A 20505-nucleotide genomic window follows, 5' to 3' on the forward strand; every position below is an offset into this window, starting at 1 on the left:
TTCTACACACAAAAAAAGGTATTTGAAGAGTTTTATCCCTTTAAATAAATACTACACTTAATTTAAATTAATAAGGACTAATATGATTTTTGGTACCGAGTCACCTTTTCATCGATTGATATAATGTGTATCAAATGATCAATGGAAAATATAGTTTTATTTTTAATTTAGAGAATATCATATATTTTTTAAAAAAAGTAATCAATACTTAGTGTATGAAGGACATAAAATTTTAGTGTGGAAAAATCTTGAGGTGCTAAACAAGAGGATAAGATTTATTTTTACAATATCATCGTTATCTTTTATTTCTAACTAGGAGGTATTTGAGACTTCTCAGTGCATATTTGGTTTTTAGGTAAAAAGACATTTTTGAGATAAAAGTAATTTTATCAAAGCATCACGATCCTTATTTTTTTTTCTTTTTACTTTTATTCATTAAATTTACTTTTGATATAAAAATAATTTTACCAAAGAATCATGATTAGGAGTGGGAATAGGCCAGATCAGGCCAGGCTTTGAAAGACCTGAGTATAGTCTACGATGAATCTTTAAGGCATGAGTCTGGTCTATTGTCTATCAAAGGTTTTTATTTTGGCTCGGTCTGACCTTTTTAAAAGTCTTCTTTACAATAAATATTTAATATTTTATGGGAAAGTTAAAAAAAAAAGTCAATCAAAATAATGAGGAATATAAAAGGACACATTACTCACACTACAATTGTAATTAAAGTAATGTGTAATCAAAGTCCAATAGTTTCAAAAAAAAATTAATTGTATCCAAAAAATAATATATATATATATATATAGGCCGGCCTATCAGGCTTATAAAGCTTTTTAATAAGCCTAAGTCTTGTCTATTTAATTTAATAGGCTTTTAAAAAAACTTGAACCTAATCTTTTAATTAAATATGTCAGTTTAGGTCAAACTTTATGTAGGTCAGATCATAAGTCACTATATACAGACTTGCCTATTCTCACTCCTAAAATCCTTAATTTTGCTTTCATTTTACTTTTATTGATTAGATTTGCATTGGAACAGGCGCACAATATCTTTAACTTCAATCCAAACATTGAGTAGGAATTAAACCCCAGACTTTTGATATCATCACTATCTTTTATTAATGTAAATATTTTGAATTAAGTTGATGTTATTAGAAATTTTATTTATACATGTTGACCTTGCATTTATCTATTTTCTTTTTTAGTAACCTTGCATTTATCTTTAAAAAATCTCAGTTATAGTATTTTTCACGTTTCGTAATATACTATCTTATGATTTATATATATATATATATATATATATATATATATATATATATATATATATATATATATATATATATATATATATATATATATATTGATCAATATCACATGATAAGTGTATTTGAAAACTGTAACCTATAGTTGAATGATTCTATATGGGCGAGACCAATGCAATTCTACTTGAAAATATATGTTTGACAAAACATAAACGAGTCATATATGTTTTTCAGATATCTGGTAAAAGCTTGTCTTAATTAGATAGTTCTCATCAACTTTGAGAAGGGAAAGGAAAATGTTTCTTGAAATTATTTTAGAAATATCTAAAGGCATTTATCAGTGGATTCAAATTGATCAAGAAATAATGACATTAATAGATACCCCATTAACCTTTCCAAATTATTTTGATGCATGTACGTCGCAGTGCATACAATTATGATTAGATTAATTATTCATGTATAATAAATTTAACATGGAATATAAAAAAGACTAAATTACATATCATTCATCTATTATTATTTGTTAAATTTTATCATCTAAGTTTTTCTTTTCTTGTCCGCACATCTTCCCATTATATTTTTGTGATTTTTGTATATTTTACTATCTTATTTGTAAAAAAAAAAATCATTTTATAAAATTGAAAACAAAATAATGTCTCTTTTCAAGAACACGTTAAAGCTTTGTTACACATTGAATGAATGAGTCAAATGTGCATAAAAATATGGGTGCTAGAATTAGTGAAATGATGATAATTAATTAAATTGCAAAATTTGTGTTATATATATAATTTGTTACTATTTTTTAGATGAACTAGAAGTATTTTAAGCTATATCATTTTACTTAGATTTTATAATTTAAAATTAATTTAGTAAACTTTATAATAAAGGATTTTTTTTGTTACATTATAATAAACGAATCTATACAGTTAACTTTAATAAAATTATACGGTATACGGCACACAATAAACAATAATTTCAAAAGGCAAATTTCGTAATAGAAAACTATATTCAAATCAAAGTTGAAACTGAAAAGAAAAGTTTGAAGCAAGAACGAGAATATATATTACATTATAATTTACAGGAAAAAAAAGGTTTACTGATTAATAAAACTAAAAGGCAGAATGGAGTTAGAAAAGGGGGCAAGAGTTACAGTGCTCGAACCAGAGGGTGATGCAGTTTGAGTGGTACACGTGGCCGCACGGGACTTGTTTGTTTTCCCCATCCATGCAAACATCATCCGTCGTCACGTCGGCAAGTTCGACACGAAAGTCTTCCACGCTGCGGATAGACGCCGTGATTCTATGAAATTGTTGGACAGTGTCATCACCGCAATATTGTTGTTGCTCTCTGAAATTGTAAGGTTAACGTTGTCGTTATCCATTGCACAAACACTCTACTATTGTTAAGCTTATATAGCGAAGAATTACGAGTGAGCCTATACAAATTGTCGGTCGTGATATCATCGTTATTTATTGACTACTGCGGGGTTAGAATTGCTGCGCCATCATGAATTTATTAAGTTTGATTGATACTCACCCAAACATTGTTATTATCCATTTCACATTTTCAATCTTCTTTTTTTAATAATTAACATCTTTATTTTTATTTTTGGTACATCATATTATTCATCACATTTATCATTTTTCTTCTTATCTTTATCTGAGTGTCAAAAATCATTTTCCAATTGTATTAGCTAGCTAGTTGCTGGCTAGGTCATCTGCTCTTTTTCTCATCTTACATAATTTGATTTGTAACTTATATATAACGGTTAATATATTTTACTCGCATGCAGTGAGGACAGAAATGAATAATACTACTATGAGATTTGATCCTAAACTTTTACAATCAATATCCTAAAAGATTTTATATTAGTTGGCGCCTAAGGACTAACCGTTAGTGGTAAACAAAAGATTTCATAACTTTGAGATATATTTCATATATAGGTTACAAATTGACAGAATAAAACAGTGTAAAATACTTATGTATGCTAAATTTATTAACTATTAAATTATATCTTTCACCGTTAATTAAATGCATTGAGCAAATATAAGATACCCGGCCCCAGGAAGAATATATGATGACGTACTAGTGACTTTGATTTTCTATTCCATGACCATTTCAACTTGATTTTCCATTATGTCACTGTTCTTAATTTTATGGTGTGCGATTATATATTAGACTGTACTGTCACGTATTATATTTAATTTAATGCAATAGAAGCTTTAATGGTACCTTCGGTGAATAAAACTTGAATAGCATAATTAATAGCTAGAAATTTAGATTTGTGATACGGATGTAAACCTAACTGGGACTGGAGTTATGAATACTCGCAAGGAGCTTTCCGCTGCGTTAGGTTGTCATTGTAAGGAGTTAGGCATACATTCTTTTTTTTTTGGTGTACAACAGTTAATTAGGCCTACATTAATTAATAGAAACTAAACCAATTTCAATCAACATATTTGTATATATAGTACAGCAGTCATAATCAAATTTATATTTTATTTTGGTTAAATTGATTGGTTAGTTCTTAATAATTTATTACAATTTTAATTAATTCTTTATAATTTAATTTTTTCACTAAAATATTTTGTGAAAAATTATATTAAATCCTCAAAGTTAATGCATACTCATGCACCAAATATAAAGTTTAATGCTACTCCGTTAACAGTTTTATAATTCTTCTCTCATTGCTGCTTGCACCACTCTATTTCAATAAAAGAAATAATAATTATTTATTGACTAAAGGTGTAGATTTGGTCACTACGTAGTTTAGTCACCAAACTATCAACTAGTACTACATGGTGGTCGTAATAAATCTAATAGCTAAGGTTTTAGTGCTAAAAAAAATTAAAATTATATATATAGTCATACACTAAACAACAAGAAATGTATTTTGTTTATCTCTTATTGGGTACGTTTGGTCCAATTAACTTATTTTTAATTAACTTAAAAGTTACTTTTAAGTTAAAGCTAAAACATTAGAGCTTTAAAAAAAAAAGGAAGAAGTTGTTTGTTAATTTTTATTTTTTTACTTAAAAGCTTCTTCAAAGTTAGAAGTTGTTTGATAAAAAACAAAAAATTAATATTTCTTTTTAAAATAGTTATCTCATCTAATGAAAAAGTATATTTATAAAATAAAAAATATGGAAAATTAATTAATTTATATAAAATTATTTAATGATAATAAATATATTAATATATATATATATATATATATATATATATATATATATATATATATATATATATATATATATATATATATGTGTGTGTGTGTGTGTGTGTGTATATATATATATATATGTGTATTTAAAAAATTGAATTTTTAAAAGTATAAAATATTACTTACTACAAGAACATTTTAATGTTAATTTGAAAATAATTTATTATAAATAATATTAATCGAAGAAATTTAGATTTCAATACTATTTTTGGAAAAAAAATTATTTATTTTTATAGAATTTATTAATACCAAATTATATTAATACAATAATTACCGGTAACTATACCTTAATAATAATCCAAATTATATGAATACAATAATTACCGGTAACAATACATTTTTTACAGCGTTAATTGTTAATTTTGTTCTTGCTAAATAAATAGCTTATACGACAACAAAAAGAAAGTAGCTTATATTTTTAAGAACTTATTTAAAAAAGTTGTTTGGTCTTGTTTCTCCTTTTAAAGAGAAGAAAAGTTATAAAAAAAAAAAACTGAGCTAAACATACTGTTAGAAGACCATGTTAATGACTGTTATGGATAACACTAAATTTATTTGTATTTTTATAATACAATTTAAATGCACTCACTAATTCGTCACTAAATGAGATGGTGAGAGACACAACAACCGAACTTGTAGCAACACATTCGACCACTAATTCAGTTGCCAATTTTTTCTATTTAAATAAAATGATTTACCTTAGCCACCATTTATTTGGTCATTGTGTCAGTTGCCAACTTTATTTTTTGAATAAAAACGATACTTTATTAAAAAAGAATAAAATTACTCGACATAGAAAAATGAAAAAAAAATGTTGAATGATTAGTCTTCAACATCGTTAGCTTCTAGATATATGCAGGTGTCGTAACATTTCTAAAGAATGCATGTCTCACTATGGAGTCACTGTAATCCCCAATGGGTTGCTTAAAAGAAAGGCTTACATATGTTGTAAATTTGATACACATTCAGGTAAGTACAAGGAAAATAGAACAACACAAACGTTTAAATTAGATGACAATTTTTATCTTGTATAATGTTTGGTAAATAATGTACAACATAAATAAAATATTATTAATGTGTAAAGATGCTTTTTAATTTAGAGACTGAATCTGCAACCAGGCACTATTTTGGTTCCCAAATATACAAGCGACTAAAGCCTATGTGATGGACCGTTTCTGTTAGCGACCGAATATTGGGTGCTAGACTACCTGGCGACTGAATACTAAATCGGTCTCTAACTGTATAGCGACTTATGTTTTAGCAGCAGATACATTTTCGTAAGCGGTCGCTGACTCGGTGGCTAGTTAGAGACCGACTTTCTACATTTAGAGACCGATATTCTCAGTCACTAATGAGCGATTTTTTTTGTGGTGACATGATATTTGTGTTACTGTGATTTCCCTTAAAATTGATGTTCAAAATTTCTTGATACGAACTTCCATGTAAAATTATTTCCAAAATTTACATCGAAATATTAAAGGAGAAACCAAACTCATCCTATATGTTTGCATTTCAATTTCAAGATCACCATTACATACTTCACCAGTATGTGAAGATATGCCATAAAAATGTGGGATTCAGAGCTTATAAACCAACATATCACATAATTTGTTAGCTTAGTGAAACATCCCCTATAGCTTATAACATGAAAGTATGTCTCTAAGCAATGAAACCCAGGCAAGTTCATCCCAACTTTAAGATAAGGAAATGAACAAATATCAAGCTTTAACTCAATTTCGTCAACCTTTTCTTTATAAAATTTCGTCAATTTTGTCACGTCCTTCATGACTTGATATGAGGCACGTGACTTGTTGTTCCTTGTCGTATCATTCAAGGAATTAACTATATATAGATGCTAAGAAATCCATATGTTCATCAGTTGAGTCCAACCTCCTCTGAAAATCCTCGAATTGTGAAAAATGACATTTGATCAGATTTTATCAAGGACGTCAACTATTCTAGTTCAAGGTGCTTGATCGATGATATATGAAATTCAAATAGTAGAAGAAAAGAGCTAGTATCTCCTAGCTAGTAATACCAAGGAAGAAAAACTAAAATAAAGTGTTATATTAGCATAGCCATTTCAATAACGTACAGATTTCTTTTACATAGTCCCGTGATAGATTGATAGTATATGGGACTTTTTATATTATTATATAATTATAAATTATAGTGTATAGTAAAATTATTGACAATTTTTATAGTTATTTTAAAAGTATAGAATCATTAATAGTGTAGATTCTTTAGAATGACATCATATGAAAATTAAACTCTATAATAAAATATATTATTGAATAAATTTTTGTAATAAAATATTTTTTTACCCAATCAAATAACTCATTATAACCCAAGATTTAATATGCTCATTCTATCAATAAGAGCATGTTTCTAACACATTATTCTTTAGGCCGTGCTTAACTCTTTTTTGTATATGGGTTTAGGTATCGCTTGTACCCACCATAAATAATATATACCTCTTTCTCTTTGTTGATAATAAAAAAATAAAAATCAATGAGAGCATGTTTCATCTTATTATGTGATTTCTCATTTAAGCTATTTTCCCCTTTGTGATAGTTTTTAGAGTAAATCATATTAATTACGGTTGAGATTTTAGGAAATTAAACAAATACTCTGTACTTTTTAACATTTACAATAATCTCTCCTTAAGGGATCAAATTCTGTATAAATAATTAAAGGGATAAGTGAAATGTATAAAAGGGTGTTAGTATATATTTTAAAAAAATTAAGAAGGGTTAGTGTAGGAGTAGAAAAGATAAGGGGTGTTTATTTAGTTTTGCAAAATCTAAGAAGTAGTTATTGTAATTTATTCTAATTTTTATTTATAAGATTGATGTATTTTTAGATAACATATACTATAGTCTTAATTAGTTTTTAAGTGTACTTTTCTGTTATGTTTGACATGAATGAATGCAAATGGAATAAAGAAAGTTGGAGAAAAGAAAAAAGTGGAAGAGAGAAAATTAAAAAAAAAATAAAACTGATTAATATTGGAATAATGTTCAAATGAACAAAACTCACTCATAAATATATTGTATCTTATATAACAGAATTGGTTACAAAAATAATTAATTTGTAACTAACAAATGCTAATAGTTTGTATCTCTAATATTTTTCCCATATGTGTGAGTTAATTTGATGAATGCTTTTATATGTTTTGAATATATATATGATGTATTTTTAGATAATTAAGATACTATAGTCTTAATTGGTTTTCAAGCGTACAATAAAATAATAGTTTTTTTTTGGTACAGCCACAAAATAATAGTTAAAAGACGACATATTTACTAAAATTATATACATATGCAGCTTAATTTTATATGTATAAAATATGAGAATGTACCAAAAAAATGAGAAAAAGAGTACATATTATACTGTTATTAGTTATATACACATGCAACTATGCAAGTATAATCACACTCTTGTCTCCAGACATCTCTCACTTTCCCGTCACTGCCCCCACTGCATGTTGCGTCAACACCATTTTCGCAACCCACCAAGAAACAAAATAGAACCCATGCAGGATCTGCAAAGGGCATGTTGGTGGCCGAGGAACAAGGCTAGGCTCATCACCGTGGAGGAGGACGATGTTGTCGTTGGGAAGCTCCAGCAAATAAATAAAACCAGAGGTTGCAGCAATGGAAATCATGAAAGTGGTGTTGATCGAGGTGCACACTAATAAACCACAAGAGCTCTGGCCGGCCGACGGTGCATGGTGGGGATGATGAAGTGGACGGAACACAATTCACAAAAGCTCTGGCTGGTGGTGCGTGTTGAATGCTGATGATGACGGAGGAGTGAAGGGCAGAAGAGATTTGATGACAGATTATTGGAGGGATTAATTATATTTAATTAACCAATAAAAATTAATTACAAATTTTATAACATGTTAAATCTGCTACGCTAATTTTTTTATAATAATATATCTAACGATGATCATTGGTAGTTCACGGCACGGCCGGTGGTTCGTTGACCATATATAATTAATAATATTCTACCATAGAATCCTCCTTGGATTTCTTAGGAATTATATACAACCTTAACATTAATATGATACACACCCTTATATTTATTTTACTCATTGTCATTCATTTTTTTGAAGGAACACGTTGTCACATTCATGTTATGCCATAATAGGTTTTATCTTTATCTTCGTTATTACCTATTTGATCTAAGGTTTATATTTTCTGGTGTTAATATTCTTTGATATATAGTTCACTCATCTCTATGATGGAAGAGGTCATCCTCAAGAACATCAAAATATTACTATCTTTCTTGGAGTTGATGCTGTAAAAAAAGAATCATTCTGTGTTTTCATTCTCTTCCTTAAGATATAATACAACTGTCACTCGATCGATCAGGATATATAATTTTGTTATAAGATTGCATTGAGATTTTATACAAGTAAAGCTTAGTCTAAGTCAGCATATCATCATCTTAAGTTCAACAAAAGCATATCAAAACTTTTTTTGGACTATCTAACTCGCTTTAATAGCAAGGCTTTTGCAAGTTAAAAACTTCCAGCATTGTCCAACATGAAACTTCAGCATCTCATCCTCATATCGTGATTTATCTGCTGAGGTTCTTTTATCGATCTTAAGAACTTTAGAATTTAAGGGAAATGATTTGGGATCTTTTATTATTTAAACTTTTTTTTTATTTCCTTGTCGACTTTTCTTTCAATTTTCTTATCACTGATATATGTTGTGTTCTTCTTATTTGAATGATAAACTTGCCTTACATGTTAAAAAGTGAGAAATCTGCCTATTTAAATCAGTCTGGTATGTATTGTTCTGGCCTTCTGGGTTTGATCACACATGAAACTGCATTACTTCTCTACTTAGAAGTTCTATATTTATTTCCTTATGCAAAAAAAGATAAGAAGCTTTTCAAGAATGATGAGAAAATAAGACTTAGAGAGTAGTTTTTTTTTTTTTTTCCTTATCGACAAATGTTGTTAATTTTGATAGAATGTTAGCAGGTACTTAATGCTTGATTTATAGCTTTCAAAATAGTTAGACACATATATGGTTATTAATTTTTATTGTAAAATCTAGTAATCAATAATATAGCTAATGTTCATATCCTTTCCCTATGAAAAAGAGTTTAGCAAATTAATCCAATGAAATACAATATTTCATATATACATTTTTTCAATCGTATTTAAAAAATGTTGGTAATTAATGTTGTTAATTTTAACAAAAAAATCTGCATATTTTAAAAACATTCTTTACAATGAATGATAAACTATAAGCTAATATAAGTTTTAGTTGTCAATATATTTTTATATATATTTAAATTATGTTTTTCATATTCAAATAATTCCATGCAATGACAACTGATATCGAGCATAGAAGTAATATTGACTTGTGCAAAAATATTAAAGTAAATGGTTATAAAAAACGACTAAATTTTAATTTTTAGTTGTTATAAAAAAATTGAATTTAATCCCTCAAAAGGCTGATATCATGGTTTGAAGTTATTATTATGCGACATTTGTTAACAGGTGATGTGCTTAACAAAGGTTAAGATTATGTTTAGCCAAACTAACGGAAAAGTTAGTTACAGATAAAAAAAAATAGTTTGTAATTGAAAGCTGTTAAATTAACTTATAAAATAATAAATATTAAATAGAATTAGCTCAACCGTTGAAGTGATTAAAGAATCTAAAATGATGGACATAAGCATATTTATATGATATTTTTTTATAAATTTTAATTTTATTTTAGGAATAAAAATATGTTGATGTGTTATAATTTAAGTTTTTTAATTAACTTTAAACTCTTGTAACTTATATTTCTGCATATATTACTTTTATTGTATTTTAGTTTTAATTCTTATAGTTTTTTATATTAAGCTTATACTATTTCTTAAAATACTTTTAATCAAATTTAAAATAGAGTAGAAAAACATCCTTAAGTACGTTACAGTTTTATTATGTTAATTAGCATAACTTAAAATAAATTGTCTAATATAAAATTATTCAAAACTATTTATTTGAAAAGGATGATAAATATATATTTTAAGGATAAAAAGAAAATAAAATATAAAAAGTTAAAAGTTAATATTTTAAAAAATAAGTATCGTTTCAAAAAATATTAAAAATTACTATAAAAAATTATTTATTGAATACTTAAGTAAACTTTTAGTTAATAAAAAATAAGTTAAATGCTACCTAAAATGACTCCTCAAATGTAGCTAGTAAGATAACTCGTTAAGTGTAAAAATAATTAATTTTTGTGGTACCATGTCAATATGTGATACCTTTAAAAAAATTTCAAATCCAAAAAATACATGTTATTTATCTACCTTAAAATCAATATTAGGAACCAAAAATTAATAGTAATTTCAAATTTTAAAGGGATAAAAATCAAAGAAAAATATTTTATGAGAACCAAAATAATTTTTTGTCAATATAATATTAATGCGAGTATTTACTCATGAAATCTCTCTTCTCTGTAATGATGTTTTTATCTATAAGGTTCATATAGTTTCATGATTTTTACTTTTTTAGTCTCTATAGTTTGAAAGTTCTCTTTTTAGTTCATATAGTTTCATTCTTACCTTTTTAGTCCATATAATTTGAAAGTGATTTTTTTAGTTCCTATAATTTATATTTTAATTATCTTTTAGTCATTGTAGTTTAAAAGTGTTATTTTTAGTCTCTATAGTTTACTTTTTAATTCTCTTTTAATCACTGTAATTTTTGAAAACTACAAGGACTAAAAAAGTAAGAATCATGAAACTATATGAACTAAAAAGATAACTTTCAAAACTACAGGGATTAAAAGAGAATTAAAATATAAACTATAGAGACTAAAAAAAGAACTTTCAAACTATAGAGACTAAAAAAGTAAAAATCATGAAACTATAGAGATCAAATAAGTAATTTAACCTAAAATAATCCATTTTTAAAGGACTAAATACAAACTTAAGTAATTTTATAAAATTAATATGGTATTCATATAGATATATGCATATATATATATATATATATATATATATATATATAGAAAAAAATATTTATTAAATGTAATACATAATATATATATATATATATTAAAATTAATAAATGCAATATAGGTTTATTAAATTTATGAGATTTAATAAGATGAATGTATCTCTACCTCTCTCTCTTTCTCTCTCTCTCTCTCTCTCTCTCTCTATATATATATATATATATATATATATATATTAAATACGTATTATTAAATAAAAATATCTATTACAAAATTTAATGCTTATATATACATTAAGAAATTAGTTAAAGATATTTTCCCTTAATATTTAATATATAACTAGCTTTAATAATGTTATTAAATATAATATTTATTACATTTAATAAGTTATATATATATATATATACGATTTTTTGTAAGAATATTATATATATATATATATATATATATATATATATATATATATATATATATATATTAACTAAAAATTAATTTTTAAAGAATTTAATATTTATTTATATATAATTCAGTTTTAGTTATTGTTTGAAAAATTAGTTATAAAGCATCAGTTTGATATATTTTAAGTCACATTATTTTATATAGAATATAGAATGAATAAAATAATGGAATTGATAATTTTAATTTGCAAATCTTGCATGTATTATTAAAAAATATAATAAATACAAAATTCAATAGCAATGTTATTAAAATTTTATTTTTCTTTTGAAAAATATTAAATTAAATTTAAAAAGTAATTTTATGACATTTTTTAATAGTACTATTTAATTAAAATCATGCGTGTGTGTTTTTACATTATGAATTATAGAACTGGGGCTAGTGAGAACATTTAGGCTTCAAGCAGAAAGTTCATCGTCGCGTCCCCTTATGAGAAGAAAGAAAATTAAAAAAAAAAAACTACACCAAAATTTGACGTTGTTTTTTTTTAAGACAAAAATACTTTTTTTTTTTACATTGTTGTTACACTGCTCAATAATTCTTTAACAAGTTTTGATGATTTTTTTTTAAGATTCTTAAGATTTCTCCTGATCCAAACCAATACTAATTCTTTCATTACTCATTCAATATATATTACCAATTGATAATAAGATCTATTAGGAAAAAAAACATATAGATCCCAATAAATCTAAATCATGTGAATTTATTCAAAAGGATAGAATTCTCCAAATACTGAATCTTTCATAGGATTTAAATAAATATGAAATTCAAACAACAAGAAGAAGAAATTTTATTTTCTCAACCTCTAAGAGAGTTGGAAGCAATAGGAAACTTAAATTTGAAGATATATAACTTTCACATATGTGTTGCTACTGAGCATCAATTCCTTCTTCTTTTCTTAGTAGCAACTTGTTTGGTTATTCCAACTACTGGTTCTTTTGCAAGGAGCAACATATAATTTGACACCTCGATTGCATCAAAATAGTCCTTCATCTTTTGGATCTCTAAATATGAACCTTGCCATTCTTTGTTTTGAAAAGGTTGTGTCACTCCTTTTTGTTTCATTCTCTCGTTGAGTTCTGCAGCCTTCTTTTGTTCCTCGCGTATTTGATCTTCAACATTAGATAGTTGTTGATTCAGCCTATCAATGTCACCAGCTTCATTAGATGTTCCTTGGACAACATTTGATTTCGGCTCTTGTTTAAGGAACTTGTCTACAACGACATCAACACTTGGGTGCCCAAAAGAGTAAGGGTTGTTCCCAGGAGAGAATACAACAATAGCAACTTCTGCTCCACACAAAATGGATAATTCATTCGCTTTTTTGAACAAACCTGTCCGACGCTTGGAAAATGTAACTTGCTTGGTGTTGGAGTCCTTCACCTCCGTAATCTCAATCTTACGACGACCCATAATTCCTGCAACTGCTTCACACAAATGATTACTAATTAAGAGAAATAATACAAAATAACAATAGCTTAGAAAAGGTAGGGAGTATATGATATGATTTCCCCCACACTTCTTTATTTATACACACGTTCTCTCCCAAGGTTCAATGTTTCTAATATAGAATTTTACAAATTCTGATTCTTTTTTATTATGTATATGGGAAGTGTTTTAATATATCTCCAATTTTATAAAATTGGTGCTATGAACAATTTTTGTTAGAATTTTGTTTCTTTCTATCTTTAATTTAATGATACTGATAGAATTTGTTTCATGGATAATTTTTTTAGTCTCAGGGTTATTATTCTTGGATATAAACTATAAAAATATTATTTTTGAATATATTATAAAAAATGTATTTGGTTAACTTCTAAAAATAGTTGGAAATATTTTTTATATGCATAGAAATAATTAAAACATGTATTTGTTTGATATTGTTTTCCTAGAAATATATATTATAATTAATGAAATATCCTTATAATTAAAGTTTGTTAAAAAATATATAGATATGTTCAAAATAGCTACAACTATAACAACTCAATGGAAAATCCCAAAAAATAGTGTTAAAAAATTATTGTGAATAAAAGAGAAATTCCTGTTAAGAGAAGAGCAAAAATTGTCTATTAGAAAGAAGCATCCGAGGGAAAGTACAAAATTATTGTAAATAATATACATGAAATTGACGGTAAATGAAATTGATGAACAAAATGTGTGGGAATGAAAAAAATTAACACACATACAAGAAGGGAGCATTAAGAAGGTAGGGAGATAGTAACTAGTAACAAGGATATATATGTATTTTTATTCAGCAAGAAAATTTATATTCCATGAGAATAAATATTTCATACACTTCGTCATGATTAAATATTGGTGGAAAGTAAAATTATTGCTTACTTAAGTACAAAATATCTGCAAAATTAATTATTTGATTACTTTGAAACAAATATAGGATAAATTATTTTCTTCTTATATTCTCGGGACTAAAAAATTACTCGTGAAACGGACGACCCTAAATGAGTAGGCATCTATGATTTGTTCGAAAACAAAAATATAATTTCTAGATGTGGGTTTAGCGGCTCTGGAAATGATCCATGAGAATATAATATAATATAATTTATACATTTTCTGTTTCGTTTAAAATAATAATCTTTTTATAATTAGCGATAGAATTAAAATTATAGGGTGCATAACATGAATGGAAAACTAGTTATATAACAACTCTTTCCAACCTACAGCAACACTTTCTATACAAATCAAATTTTTTTAACTCTCCAATTATGCAAACCATCCTCACGGACAACACATCTCCAAACAGATACAGTTATCAAATTTAATTATACAACAACAATTATGAACTATTCGGATAGATAGATTTGAGATATATATTACTAACTTATTACAAGTACATGGTGCAATTGGTTAAAACAAACCAAAGTCAGCCAGGGCAAATGAAACGACTTGAGCTATTATGGATTTTAATAACCATTGTCATCGACATAAGTAACATTAGATGAAATAAGGATTTCATAATAGAAAAACACTGGTTGAAGCATAAAATTGTTTATTCGTGAATGTGCATAAAAGCACAATAAGACACCATACACGAAACACATCCTTGTTAGAGCCAGAAGCCGCCTCATTCACCTATAGTTGCGGTATACGGGAGTATACATGCAACTCTCAGCACACTTCACAAGATTCTGAGGACGAGGAAGACGGGTAGCCAAGCCTACAAAGACATTATTTGAAACATTTGGTTAGTTTTAAATGTAAACGAATGCCTGAGATTGTGATTTTGAACTATAAAGAGTTAAAGAGAATGAGCACACACCCAGTTCGTATGCCTTGGCAGCAACATTTGCAGCTATATTAGCCGAAATTCTTCTGATATTAGAGAATGGTGGGTAAATCAAGCCATTTTTGTAGTTCTCCTCACTCACTTGTTTAGCCAAGGATTCCGCTGTACAATTCACAAGAAGAAAGTCAATGAGTCTATCATTTCTTTCTCAATTTTACATTATCTAAAAGCATTGTTTGTGATTAAGCATTGCCTATCACATATTAATAGGTTCAAAGTATTTAGTCAAAGAGTATATTTAATATTTTGGGGCTATGTGTATTTATAAATAGTCTTATCATCTACAAAGAGGCAAATGTAAGCCAAGAGAATTCAAAGGAATCAAGAATATTGAAATAAAGTGAGTTTCTGTTTAAGTATTCCCTTCTGTACCATTCAAAAGAAATCAAGTACTCAGCATCATGTTCATTGGATGTATCATGCTAAATTTGTCATATTCACTTACAAGCTGCTAGAAGCATATCGTCATGTACTCGAATTGCTCCTGAGATTACTAAACCCAAACCAAAGCCAGGGAAAATGTAAGCATTGTTGGCCTGAATTAACAAGGAAAGAATCGGATATGATGTTATGCTGTTTAACAAATGAAAAGAGAGAAACAATAATGAATTTGAAGAAAATTTTAAAACCTGGCCAGAAGCATAAACTTTGCCCTTGTATTCAACAGGATCAAATGGACTCCCACTAGCAAAAATTGCACGACCCTTTTCTCGGGAAACAAGCAAACAAATTAATATTATTGCAAAAATGTAGGAGTGTTAAGAATAATTGCATCAGAGAATGCTTAACCAGGTCTAGAGAAAGATGAGATCATCAGTTTTTTTACCTCACTCCACTGGTAAGCCTCTTCGGCTGTACACTCAGACTGTGAGGTAGGATTGGAGAGAGCCAGAATGAGAGGTTTCTGCAAGTCAGGCATGACAGTGTAGTTCATATTTAAAATCATACATCTAAATACTCACACAAATACTCATCCACAAGAAGAGTGACACAAGGTTTTACATCATTGTTTGAAGTCATAGCCTCAACTACTTCCTTTGTAAATGTTCTTCCCACTCCTGATGATCCAATCAAAACTGTTGGCTTGATCACCTGAAAGTGTGCAGTAATTAAGGATAATAAGGCCATATCTAAGGCAACCTATTGCAGGCCATAAACAGACATATTAAACACCTTGACTGCCTCTAGGAGACTGTTAACAGGCTCATGTTCATGAGCCCAAGGCTTCTTGAAGTGTTGAAGTGAATTCTTTCGTGAACTAACAATTAAACCCTGCATTATAAAACTGAATCAATTTGATGCAAACAAATAATGAATGTGAAGAGAAGAGATTCCCTTTGGAACATATCATGTTTCTACTACCTTTGAGTCTACAAGCCATATCTTCTTGCGACTCTCTTCTATGGGTGCCTTAGTCTGCCTCAGAAACAATAGAAATACAAATAGAACTTCACCAACTGTAATTTGAAATGAACTCAAGAAACCAATGTTACCGATATATAAACAATAGCTGATTCACCTGCTTTGACATCTCAAGAGCTATTAGCTCGGCTATACCAGTTCCTGCCTGTAAGCATGACAAAAATGAGTTAGACTAACTAATTCGTTAACAGAACAATAGGCAGTGTGTTGGCATACATAAAAAATCCAATGCAATATAATCAGGTATAAAAAATCCAATGCAATATACTCAAGTATAAAATATCAAATGCAATATACTCATTTATTACTTTTGGTTGCTTCCCTTCCCTTCAGCAGCATGGAAAGCAGCATAGATAACAAGTCAGAAAAAAGGGGCAAAATAAATAATGGTCTTACTTCTCCAGCACCAAGGAAGAGGAATGTGTGCTCAGGCAATGTACCACCAATGAGTTTTAGGGCTGCTACAACTCCAGCTAGAACAACAGATGCAGTCCCCTAAAATAACACATTAACAATTAGAACACATACTAACAATATTCAAGAAATAGAGGAGAGCTTTTGTAAGACAAAGTACCTGTATATCGTCATTGAAAACGAGATGAGTTGTCCCATATTTAGCAAGTAACTCAAAAGCATTGTGATTTGCAAAGTCTTCAAACTGCAAAAATCATTTGAAATTGAAAAATCAGACATAATAATTGAAGAACATAGGTTCAGAAGCCACATCAACCATGCATGGAATGTGTAACAACCTGTACAAGGACTTTTTCCCCGTAGTTTTGCTTCACAGCAGTCATAAACTCATGCATAAGGTCATAATATTCCTAAGAAGAAAACATTCAAGTTGCCACAGATCAATACAAGTTATTAATGGTACAATAATATGATAAGATAATAAAATAATTTTGAGCAAGACCTATATGTTATGCAATTACAAACCTGCCCAGTTGCCCTCCTTTGTCTAAGCCCAATGTAGAATTCATCATTCAATAATTTCTCATTGTTTGTCCCCACATCGATAGTAATAGGCAAACACTAACCACAAAAAATGAAAAATGATGTAAGAAAAACAAATCAATGAAATTTAAAACATCATAAGACATGCATACGAAGCACTGATACTTTATTGATACGTATCTATGAAGTATCTAAGCCTTTAAAAAAGTTATGAAATCTAATACATCTACATGTGAGATATAGAAGCATGTATAATATAGAAACATAGAAGCATTGTTCCTTGAAGAACCAAAAAGGAAAAATTTTCTTGTGTATTTTAAGAAAGAAATGAGATTGATATTATTCCTATTTGTAAACAATAGTTATGCGTCATATCTATGCATCATAGGCAACAATAAAATGGGGAGAAACAATAGATGGAAAATGCTTACTGCTGAAGGACGAACTCCTCCTAGTGCTGTGTACAAAGCCAATTTACCAACAGGAATTCCCATCCCCTGAAGTGCAACCAACATAATTAATTATGTGAAAGCTAGTTCATCTACTTTCACCATGTCTGTATTTTCATTGAAAATTAACGAATTCAATTCCCTTGGAGAAATACCTGACATCCAAGATCCCCAAGTCCCAAAATCCGCTCACCGTCGGTTACAACAATAACTTGAATACTCCTCTCAGGCCAATTTTTTAAAACCTCAAGGATTTTACCCCTGCAAATGGCCAACATCTTTATAACTCTGTACCAGATGTGGCTGAAAGTTGCATACTGATATACAGGAAAATAAAGAATTATACTTCTCTTTCAAACTAATGTAAAGACCCTGAGGACGCCTGAATATGCTCCCATATTTCTGGCAAGCCTCACCAACGGTAGGAGTATATACAACAGGGAGCAATTCCTCAACATTATCAATGAGAAGTTTGTAAAATAGCCTTTCATTCCTCTCCTGTATACCAGAACCAGAACAACATCCTGTGTTAGCTACTTTTCAACTTTCATATCCTCATTTCATATAAGAGGCATATGTCAATTCTTACAAAGTAGATTCATATATTTTTTATTTTCTTACAAAATTCAAGGGCATCATTTACTTGCAATGATATAGTTCAATAAGGAAATAGTTCAAAGCACTACCAAGAGAAGAAAAGAGACTACTATCTTGTATTTGCAAATGATCATGAAAGAAAGAAAGAAACTACTATCTTGTATTTGCAATGATACACTACTATGCTTTGCAGACACTTAACATGAATAAAAACATTGAGAACAAGAGAAAACAAACAAGAACAAATCTCATGCTGGCATTTGCAATGTAACTAAGATGAGTTGAAATTCCTACCTGAAGGTCCATCATGGCCACGTACTTTTGCAAGGGAACCTGATATTGCCTGATGCTGTTCATCAGTTTCTTCTCCTAAAGACAGTAGAAAGAAATAATAAGAACAGATAAGGGAAGGTGGGGCATAACACTATCCTCATAGATAATAGATAAACCTGAAGTTGCTGAGTGCTGACTGTGGGAGGCAGGAGCCCACGCAAATAGTGTGCATCCCTCTCTTTCTCAGTGAAAGATAGCCCTTTGTTGTACTGTGGATCTCGTAGCAAAGAGTACCCACTGCATGCACAACAAATTCATAGTCAGAGAGGTATTTTCATTCTATCTACTAACAAAGTAAAGGATTTTTACACCATCTAACAAGAAATCAGTATTTATAGTAAGTTTGTTGACTTTGAGGATAATTACCTTAAAATCACAGCCCATGAAGAGTTCTTGTTGAATAAAAATGCATGGAAATTAAACTCATACTAAAATCAACCTAGTAGTACAGAGCTATCAGCTAAGTAACACGCATAATTTCATTCCATGAAAAAATAAAAAAGAAACTACACTCAAGTCATCTGATCAAATGCTATTGATCAAATCTAATTAATATAAGCATGAGCATGCAGTGAGTCCATGAAGGGTATAAAAAGTGAGAAATGAAGTGCATGTGATCGACGTGAGTAGGACCTGGCAACCGAGAAAATCCATGGGGTAACAAGTTGATCCTCGGTGGCGCGATCCTCGCCGTAGATGTCCTCAACGCCGCCACTGACGGTGGATCTTGGGCTGAGGTCCAACACCGACTCTCCATCTCTCAAGGCCTTCAGTGTGCTCTCCATTTCTCTGCCAATTACTTTCTTATCTTCACCAGTGTTATAATGCTGATCCTTTGAGATTTTTCTCTTTGAAGAATTAGTGCCACAGCAGCCAGAAAATCCCAAGTTTGTGCCTTCAGTGTCCCTACTTCACCAAAGTAACATGTCAGTCAAGGCAATACTGCGCAAGTAGTGTGTGTGTGTCATTTTCTATTTGAAAAACCATGCCAAGTGCTCGTTTTCTGTGTTTCCACATTATTTAATGTTCCTAGATTGTCAAATAACGACAACCGATGGAGTTGAGAATTTTCAACAATAAAACTATTCATCTGGGTGAGAGTTCATTACCATTAATTAAACTGGCTATACATTCAAGAAACCAAATATGGTCGAATTGTGCTGAACTGTGTTATTCATTATCACAAAAATTGTCTCTGTACGGCGATAGTAGACGACAATGTGAAATAGGTTGCACTATGGTCTCGATTACTTGGGGAAGACTTCTTGTCTCCTGTCACGTATTCTTGTTCGATGCTGGGGGAATATTAGATAAACTTACATTGTTTAAATTTATTTTATTATTGAGGACTCTTTAAATTTATTTGTTAAAAAATAATTTTTTTTATTTATTTTAAGAAACAAATTATATCTGTTTTTTTTAAAGTACTTATATAAAAGTGTTTATTTTAAAATTGTTTTTTTAAAGTTTAATAAACATACCAAGTAATGGGTTTAGAAAAACAATTTTAAATAAGTGTTTTAAAA

At 28.8% G+C, this 20505-nt stretch overlaps 2 protein-coding genes across 3 annotated transcripts; both read right to left on the reverse strand.

Moving 5' to 3' along the window:
* Nucleotides 1–12734: 12734 nt before the first annotated feature.
* Nucleotides 12735–13390, reverse strand: LOC114411577 (agamous-like MADS-box protein AGL29). The gene has a single exon (XM_028375217.1). The coding sequence runs from the start codon at nt 13328–13330 to the stop codon at nt 12797–12799; it is 534 nt and encodes a 177-aa protein (XP_028231018.1). The 5' UTR covers nt 13331–13390; the 3' UTR covers nt 12735–12796.
* A 1277-nt stretch (nt 13391–14667) lies between these two features.
* Nucleotides 14668–20209, reverse strand: LOC114413553 (NADP-dependent malic enzyme-like). 2 transcript variants are annotated; one of them, XM_028378014.1, is made up of 20 exons: nt 20089–20209; nt 19613–19885; nt 19096–19216; nt 18941–19015; nt 18396–18547; nt 18205–18310; nt 18032–18097; nt 17583–17678; nt 17396–17467; nt 17218–17301; nt 17040–17138; nt 16741–16788; nt 16584–16637; nt 16395–16493; nt 16224–16313; nt 16048–16125; nt 15851–15925; nt 15667–15757; nt 15195–15323; nt 14668–15092 (listed from the first exon to the last, which is right to left on the reverse strand). In XM_028378014.1, the coding sequence occupies exons 2-20, from the start codon at nt 19762–19764 to the stop codon at nt 15004–15006; spliced, it is 1776 nt and encodes a 591-aa protein (XP_028233815.1). In that variant the 5' UTR covers nt 19765–19885; nt 20089–20209; the 3' UTR covers nt 14668–15003. The 2 variants fall into 2 exon arrangements, with proteins under 2 accessions (XP_028233815.1, XP_028233817.1); XM_028378016.1 differs by lacking the exon at nt 20089–20209 and having other exon boundaries at nt 19613–19930.
* Nucleotides 20210–20505: the final 296 nt, after the last annotated feature.

This window comes from Glycine soja, chromosome 5 (genome assembly GCF_004193775.1).
Source record: "Glycine soja cultivar W05 chromosome 5, ASM419377v2, whole genome shotgun sequence".
Classification (NCBI taxonomy): Eukaryota; Viridiplantae; Streptophyta; class Magnoliopsida; order Fabales; family Fabaceae; genus Glycine; species Glycine soja.